General features: G+C 32.1%; 2 protein-coding genes across 2 annotated transcripts; both read right to left on the reverse strand.

Annotated features, from left to right (window-relative positions):
- Positions 1-498: 498 nt before the first annotated feature.
- On the reverse strand, positions 499-4,129 carry LOC115701308 (protein ROOT INITIATION DEFECTIVE 3). Its single transcript, XM_030629063.2, has 9 exons — positions 3,969-4,129; positions 3,453-3,669; positions 3,232-3,345; positions 2,998-3,131; positions 2,754-2,901; positions 2,159-2,358; positions 1,880-2,004; positions 1,129-1,355; positions 499-1,016 (listed from the first exon to the last, which is right to left on the reverse strand). Exons 2-9 carry the CDS (start codon positions 3,654-3,656, stop codon positions 834-836), a joined length of 1,335 nt encoding a protein of 444 aa, XP_030484923.1. The 5' UTR covers positions 3,657-3,669; positions 3,969-4,129; the 3' UTR covers positions 499-833.
- Positions 4,130-5,276: 1,147 nt separating this feature from the next.
- On the reverse strand, positions 5,277-7,238 carry LOC115701447 (uncharacterized). The gene is made up of 2 exons (XM_030629248.2): positions 6,903-7,238; positions 5,277-5,924 (listed from the first exon to the last, which is right to left on the reverse strand). Exon 2 carries the CDS (start codon positions 5,857-5,859, stop codon positions 5,671-5,673), a length of 189 nt encoding a protein of 62 aa, XP_030485108.1. The 5' UTR covers positions 5,860-5,924; positions 6,903-7,238; the 3' UTR covers positions 5,277-5,670.
- Positions 7,239-9,021: the final 1,783 nt, after the last annotated feature.

The following is a 9,021-nucleotide window of genomic DNA, read 5'->3' on the forward strand; positions in this document are numbered from 1 at the left end:
TTTTAATTTTAATGTTGAATGTTAATAGATGGTTATTGGATTGGATCGGTCGGTCGAGTTTATTGGATGTCGGTTTATTATTAGATTAGATCATTTTTGCACAACTCTACTTGAAACTCTATTATTTTTTAAAATTAATTTATAAACTACTCCAACCAATTAAAATAAATAAATGGATTAAAAAAATAAGACAAATACAGTGTTTACATGAGGTAACAAATCTTGTCAATTTACTAAAACTAATATTTTTTTTTTTAATTTTAATTAATCCTACTTTTTGATTAGCAATATTTTAAGCTACACTATAGTTAATGCTCTTGGGAGACAAGAACTATTACATATCAAAGTTCAGTAACTACACTTCAATTTGGATCTCATACATACAAGTTATTTGGTTAGTGTCAAGCTTAATTTGCTAATATATGAGATTGAACAATGCTCATGCTCTAAACTAAAACGCTGAATCAAATAAAGTAATAATCTTTCTCCACCATCAAATAAAACTTCAAATTTAGCAAACATATTATTATAAACAATAAAAATTACTATATTATCATAAAAATGTCTCCCATAATTAACGAGGCCAAAGTGGAAAAAATACAAAAAAAGACCCTTCTCAATTGGGTGGTAAAACATGCCATTGTTAAAGTTTTAAAACAATTATAAATAAGGAACATTCATTCTACAACCATGTACTTCTTATAACTAACATTGTTAAAAAATAACTCAAGCAAAATTTAAGAGCTGCGCCTAAGCCGGGAACTTTCCAACTTATGCACAGCTCCCGCCTAACCCCACAATATTTTGGGATTAGGAAACCGAGGTCTCAAACCTCAGCCCTTGTTCGAGCAACCCACAAGTTTGCAAGGTTCTGCACCTTCCTCCAAGAGCTCATTTACACAAAACTGATGCAAATTTCCATACATTTTCTTCCACTGCTGAATAGTTTGCACCGATTTTTTGTTGTCATGCTTTAGTCTCTCCATCTCCATTTCAGAACTGGCGGAACCTTGTTGCTAAGATGATTAAACAAAAGGAACAAGTCAAGAGAAGCGGTTTGAAAGGGCACGGGAGAATAACATTATTGATCAGTATCAGTAAATCAATGTTTAAGCCAAGAAATAAAACCTGAAGTTCTTTGATTTGATTATTAACCACAAAAGAGCTGAGGTATGTGGCATCCATAGAATCCCCGATTGTCTTCTGGAAATTAATGACAGTTTTAGTATCTGTATCTTCGTCGTCAGTTGAATTTACATATTTTTCCAAAGGCGGTAATAATGATCCGCGCTTTCGATTGGATGTTTGTGAACATGTATATGGCTGTCTAACAATAACAATATTATTAACAGGACCTGCAGCATAGCATACATTGAAACTTTAGAATTGTATAATCTTCATCTAGATCTAAAAAAGATTAACATAATAAATGCAATACAGGTTAAGGCCTAATACAGGTAATCCCAACAATTTAATAACAGAGGGGGAAAAAGTATTATTACTCGATGTAAAACACCAATAACTATGAGATTAATTAACAAATTCTAAACAGAGAAGAAGTCCATGAAAAAGCTCAGATACTACTTCACAGTAGAAAAGGTTAGAGATTTTAGTTCACAGTAGAAAATGTAAACATGCTCTAATAAAATATTCTGTAAACCATGTGGAATGAACTCCTACGTGCCTATAATGATTGGCAGTTATCTAAATGGTGCATTCATTTAGCACAATGAACATCCTGTTCCAAGTCAAATAAAAGAAACTTAAAGCTTAAACTGCAAAAATATGAAACAACCATACACAAAGATACGTAAGCACTGGAAAAATAAATAAATATCGTGTTACACCTTCAAAAAAAGAAAGTACAAAACAAATCTACCTTTTTCATGTCTGAACTTGCCAATGGTTTTACGAGAACTAACATTCCAAAGCCGAACCCAGCCATCATCTGATCCAGAAATCAATATATTTCTACTTGTGCTGTATTCCAAGCAATTCACCTTGCTGTTTGAATGTTTAGAACATAATGTTGTCAGCTGAATGAAATAATAGGCTCTAGTACAAATGACTATTTAAGAAAAGAAAAGTACGTAAACAAATGACTATTTAAGAAAAGAAAAGTATGTAAACATAAAGATTTAATCTTTTTGAGACAAACCTTTGATTAGGAAATGAGCCTATGATATATAGCCCATGATTTTTGCTAGATGGGATCTCAGTATGAAGTGCAGCAACATATATGTTGCCATCGCTACTGCCAGCATAAAAAACACGTTCAGCAGGATCTATTACAATTGCTTCAATCTCTGATGGAAACACAATACTTCTTAGTAATTTCCCTTTTGATAAGCTCCAGACCTAATAAAATGTACAGCCAAAGATAAACACAAACTTAAAAGGTTGAGAACAATCGAATGTATGAAAATGCCATTGACAAAACCATAAAATAAGATTAGCCAAATGGACATACTGTACACAGCATAAATTACAAATTATCATTAGAGCTTAAAATTGAGCACTATTATATTTAATAATTTAGAAAGCATAGAGTACAGACTATAGTCACCCATCCCAAATTAATTTCAGCAACCAACTAACTTGTTTTGCATTCACATCTTTATAGAAAAAAAGACAGCATAAAAAATGTGTACCATATCCAACATCAACACAAACCCATTTGACAACATAAATCGATCATACCATACGAAATAAATTAGCACACTATTTACAATTTGTTGAAGATCATGTCGTACCTTACATGTTTTATCCTTTGAAGCGGACACCATATCTGCGTTGGCGCCTCCATATCCCACTTTGATATCTGTTACACGAGATGAGTGCTCCATAAAGTTGTATTCATATGCAAAAGGTGCTTGTTGTCTTCGGTAATCATCAAAAATCCTAATTAATTTGTCAAGAGACATGAACTTTGTTTTAAGCAGGGTCTAAGTCCAAACAACGTAAACAAAATTAGAGCCACTAGACAAAACATCATACATTAAAAGAGACCAAACTCTAATATTCCCATCCATAGACCCGGATATAAGTAGTGAGTCATCGTCAGAAAACACCAAGCAACTAACACCCAGATAATGAGCATTCCATTTCCTAAGCAGTTTACCACTAGCAACCTGGAAAATAATACATTTTAATTATACATCAATATACATGTAAAACCCAGTTAAAATCATGTTACGAATTCATACTCAAACAAAGAACAAGAACATTTACCTCCCACAAATAAATATCTCCAGACAAACCTCCCCCGACAATATAAGTCCCTTCGGTGTTAGCAGCAAGCGGCCCTATCTGTTCTGCTGGAAAACTCTTAACTTCGACTTGAGGCTGCAAAATAAAAAAGGAACAGCCACCCAATACTACTTTAGAGTGAAAATTCAAAGACAATTAATCAAAGAGCTTATCCACACAGAACGAGTAAAAGAGGAAGAAACCTTTGTCCAAGACCAGTAGAAAATAGAACCAGATGCGGTTTTGGCCTCGCGGAGCTGAGAGGACGCTAGGAAGCTTCGACCAACACAGACAAGGCCATGAGATGGGGACACGCATGACTTGTAACGGAGCTGCTCTGCGCCGGTTTGAATGTCCCAGCAGCTGATGCCGGCGTCAACAGAAGACGAGGCCACCAAGACCTCCATTAATAACGGGAAACTAATTGGCCAACGTAAATTTCAGTTCATTACAAACTTCAAATCTCAATTAAACATGTATAATTGCATTGTTTCCCTTCTAATCCAATCATCCCTTAAAATACGATTTTTCACTCGGTTATGACTACGAGTTGAGGAAAGCAAACCAATTTTCAAATTTGAAATCAATACATAAACTATCATTCATAAAAACCAGTCTCTAAATGCCAAACAATAGATCAAAACTTATTGCAACTAAGAGATATTCGGGTACGGACAGTTCTGTTTCGTTTACATTAGAAACATAATGTAAGAACTGACCTTTTGGTCTAAGCTGCACTATTGTCGGCGTATGTAACCGGTGGTCCTGTCGCAGCCGCTGCGTGCTGTTGTGGCTTGCCGTAGCCGAGAGAGACGAGGGAGAGACGTGAGATTGAGAAAGGGTTTAGTTAGGGTTTTTCACTTTAATTTGTTTTTATTTTTAAATATAAGAAATTTATTTATTTATTATATATATATATTTGTAAATTATGGGATATTGGCATTTGGCATCAAAATTTCCTATTATTAATTGGGATAATTATATGAGATAACATTTTTTAAAAAAAAAAATTATATTTTTATGATTTTTTTTTTACAATTTTACAATTTTTAATAAAAATAACACGAAAACTACATAAAAGTAATATGAAAATAATATCAAAATAACAACAAAAAATAACTATAAATTGCAAAAATTAACAATAAATTAATAAGACTATAACATAAAAAGACTGTATTTTCTGTAAACAAAATTAAAAAAATCGTAAAAATATTTAAAATTCTGTGAACCGTATTTTTGTAATTTTTTTGTTGTTTTGTATATTTGTGAAATAATCCCTAAATTTAATATAAATCAAACTAGGGTTGTTCATTAGATCACATCCAATATTTTTAGACCCATCCAGATTCAATCCAATTACACATTAGATATTAGATTTTTCCAACCGATCCAATCCAATATCGTAGGCTCAACCGAACCGATCCAATAAACTATTGGATTTGATCGTTTCTATCCAATAGATGATGAGGCAAGAAATCCCTTAATAGGAGTGGAGACGGGCGAGAAATCCCCATCCTCATTGAGAATTTTAATCCTCATATCCGTTTATTTTCCATCGAGATAGGGTGAGAAATCCCTTAATAGGAGCTTAGACGGAACGGGAAATCTCATAATAAAAAAATAAAATTTATAATAAAAATTTAAATATATAAAAATATTAAACTATATAAAAATTTAATTATTAAAAATTATTTATTATTCAATAACATAATTATTATTCAAAACACAATTTAAATTTCATAAAAATGATACTAATATACTAAAAAAAAATATAAACATAAATTATAAAATATAAAATATTACTAGAAAAATAAAATAAAATACTAAACGGATCCCGTCAAAACAGGGAGTGTGATTTCGTCTCCACCCGGTTTATCATTTGGGGACAAAGTAATTACAGAAGGCAAGATTAATAAGTAACTCTAGCCTAAAATATAAACCAAAAACAAAACAAGGAAAAATATATTTCAAGATGACATAGATGAATCGAAGCTTTAACTGAGCCAAAAATGCCACAAAAAACCGACTTAACAAAGCAGCATCATAATTCCTAACAGAATCAGGCCAAAAGTGGCGAACACAGCAGTTCTGGAGGAATTCATGAGAAAATTTCCCCAAAAATAGAGACCAAGTTTCTGGCATCAAATTCAGACGTTTTGATAACTTTACATGTTATAAGTTTGACTTCAGAATTCTTAACTCAAATGGTTCTAAAACGACGAGCTTGTAGCATAGAAACAAACCAAATGAGCCCCTTTTACCCGATAATGAACCATCGATTCGACAGTGCTGAATTTGTGGAGATTTTGAAAACTTGATTATTAGGCATTTCTTCAACAATAGTCTATAAATGAAAGACAAACAAAATTCAATATTGAGTTGTCTTTCTTCTGACAATTGCTCAGCAACTACCAGAAACAATTACAGAGACTCTTCCATCTTCTCCTCTTTCTTCTTCATTTCTTGCTCGTACTTTCTTAGTCTCTCATTCATCTTCTCCTTGTAGTTCTTCTCTAGCCGGTCCATGACATAGAAGCCAAGAATGCCACCAAAAATAGTGCCCGCAATGATTCGAACATAGCCCCATTTTTGAGATCGAACTACCACCATTTTCGCTCCTTTTTTCACTGATTCATTAACAGCTAGATAACACCACTTCTCAATTGAAAACACAGCTGTAAAAGACATGAAAGTAAAATTATTTGCAGATAATATATCAAGTAATTTATGATGTTTAGCACTATCATACACCAATATCCAATATAGGACAAGGATTTTTCAGAATACATCTAAAACAAGTCAGTGGTACATATCTTGGTAATACTGTCTTTCTGGAGGGATTTGGTAATATCAATTTCACTCCTTTAGGCAATTTTGAAGCAACAAATAGAGCAAAGGAACATACTTTAAGCATATGTTTGGTAGCAATGAAAGAAAATAGGAAAGAAAGAAAATCTACAAGGGATAGAAAATTAGAAAGAAAGAAATTAAAACATATCTCTTTCCTTGTTGTTTTTTTTTTTAAAAAAAAAGTATTAATATTTTCTTTGTAAAAATATTTTTGTCACTTTGCTTATACTAAATTGTTGGAGAGTTTTCTCTAGGAGAAAAACTTTGGTGGGTTTCACACCAAAATTCTCCTTCCATTTTTCATTCTTAACAAACAACCTCATCTTATCTTTTCTTTTCACTTTCCCATCATCTGATTTCTTTCCTCTCATTTTTCCTCCTTACCAAACATAGAATAAAGAGAGAGCAATGCTCCATACACAATTAGACATGTTTACAATTCCCATACTCTGATTTGCATCCCTTTTTCTTAACCTCTTCTTTTCCTTAGTAGTGGTCTACAATGCACCACAATATAGAGTTGTTCACTCAAAAATTCTAAGCTAAGCTAATCACCAAGATTAATGTGCATTTGACAGCACAAGTGTTCTTCAATGCAAATGCATATTTTCAAAGGCATTTGTAATATTTTCATTGAGCACAAGATCAAAACTTAACTACCTTCTTACAAAAAAAAAAAAAATATCTAGAAGATATGTCTTGACGTCCTTCATGTAATCAAATTCAGTGTTTACTATCGAAATGATTTATATTCAACAAACAGACTAGAGCAGATTCAAACCCAAAGCTCAGTAGAGTAATACCTTATATGGCAACGAACACAAGAGGAGAGGGAGATCCGGAGTTAAGAGTGGACTGGGCAGCTGGGAAGGAGGTGCGCGAGTCAACGGAGATGGTATTCGGAGGTGAGAAGGAAGGGCGGCGAACGGTGGAGAAAGTGAAAATTACGAATTTAAACTGAAATTGATTTTCGTTTTAAGGGCTTTTGGATCCGAGCACCAGTGAAGAGAAGACCTCAACCCCGTCGCCTGAGAAGACGCTGTTACCTGAGAAGAAAACAAGGAAGAAGAATAAAAACGATGAGAGTTCGGTTTTAGGGCTTTGGTTTATTTATTTTTTTTTTAGGATTTTCGCACTGAACTTTGACATCTATCCTGAATTTTAAAGGTTGTTGAAATGCTCCTGAACTATTGAGAATGTTGGATTTAAGCATTTTTCTCTAATTTCATTTAATTTTATTATTTTAGTGATTGTTATATATTAAATCATGCTCCTCATCTCTCAAAAAAAAAATTATGCTCCTCAGATTTTGATATCTACCAAATTATGTCCCTCGAACTTTGACATGTACTAAATCATGCCCCTAAACTTTCATCCATGTTAGATTGTTTTACTAAAATTAGACAAAAGTCTTTAAATCTAACAATCTCAATAGTTCAGGGGCATTTTTAACGACCTTAAAAGTTCAAAGGGCATGATTTGGTATATGTTAAAATTCAGGGAGCAAAAATCTTAATTAACCTTTTTTTTAATAGGATTTGCATTAATTTAAGGAAAACTTACATGAAAAAAAAAATACTCGAATTTTAGTTAACTTTTACAAAAAATACTGGTACACGGAATTTTTTTCAAAAATATTGTGTTTTTATAAAACAACAGTAGAACACAAAACAAAACAACTAAAAACAACAGTTAAATAACAGTAAAAACTTAAACAATCACTGAAACAGTAAAATTAAATGAAATTAGACAAAAGTACTTAAATCTAACAATCTCAATAGTTCAAGAGGAGTTTTTAACGGCCAAAAAAGTTCAGGGGGCATGATTTGGTACATGTCAAAGTTCAGGGGAATCTTAATTAGCTTAGATTTTATTACCGCCAAAAATTAAACTTAGATATTTATTTGCAACTAAAAGTTAAACTTAAGCATTTATACCACAAATTACTCTATTTAATTTGATTTTCAGTTTTTTATTTTGAAGAATTAGTCTTTTTTTTATTATAGTATTTTAACTTTTAATTACTAGCTACAATCATAATTACACTAATGGGATTTTAACTAATTTAATTATTAAAACTAGTATTATGTTTATATTTATTATTTTAATATATGTTGTAATTAATTAAAATATCAAATATATATATCCTTTTCTTAATTTTTGTCAAGTGACATATTAAGGATACATGGATCACATAATTTTTTTTTCAACTGACATATTATAAGTAACATAATTTTTTAGTTTAATTTTTATTGTTATATATGATCGTACATGTTGGTATCAAAAGTCACTTTAGAATTTTTAAATAGTTTACATGACCAAAAATAATATTAAATACACGCGTAAAACTTCTTTTTCTCGATCTTGATTAGAGTAGAAATTCAGGAATTATGTTCTTTGTTGAACCGGAGGATCTCGAATTCATACTGAATTCAGAGAACTACTTAGCTTGGATACCATATGATTAGGTACCGTATGAGCAGACCCGACAAAACCCTTGTATAGCTTCTTCGATTTCGTGATAAAGAGAAATATGACCAACAATAGTTCGAACATAGATACAAAGAATTGTATTGTATCGTATGCGTTGTTGTATCTTACTCAATGAAAGAAAGCTCAAGTTAGCAATAACAACTACATTCTTTTACCTATTGTTAGTAGGGTTTTAGGTTTGAGGAAGTGGTTGATTCAGGTGTAGCTAAAGCTAATGGCAATTATACCTGTGGGTTCGGGTACTCACCCCTAATGGGGCGGGGCAGGGGTCGACTTTCGGGGGCTGGGCGGGTATGAATTTAAATGTTTATACCCGAGTCAGAAACGGGGTGAGAGCGGGAGAATAAATACCTGCACCAATATGATATATGTATATATTTAAGTTTTAAAATCATAATTACTACAATTAAAATAATTTCATGTTTTAGA

Source organism: Cannabis sativa, chromosome 8 (assembly GCF_029168945.1).
Source record: "Cannabis sativa cultivar Pink pepper isolate KNU-18-1 chromosome 8, ASM2916894v1, whole genome shotgun sequence".
Lineage (NCBI taxonomy): Eukaryota > Viridiplantae > Streptophyta > Magnoliopsida > Rosales > Cannabaceae > Cannabis > Cannabis sativa.

Bases quoted from the DNA above. Each gene is read 5' to 3' on its own strand.
- LOC115701308 (XM_030629063.2), bottom strand. From the start codon at position 3,656: ATGGAGGTCTTGGTGGCCTCGTCTTCTGTTGACGCCGGCATCAGCTGC. The intron at 1,356-1,879 runs GTAGATTTGTTT...GCTATGCTGCAG, and splicing joins CAAGTTCAGACATGAAAAAG to GTCCTGTTAATAATATTGTT. The intron at 1,017-1,128 runs GTTTTATTTCTT...TAATCATCTTAG, and splicing joins ATCAAATCAAAGAACTTCAG to CAACAAGGTTCCGCCAGTTC.
- LOC115701447 (XM_030629248.2), bottom strand. From the start codon at position 5,859: ATGGTGGTAGTTCGATCTCAAAAATGGGGCTATGTTCGAATCATTGCG.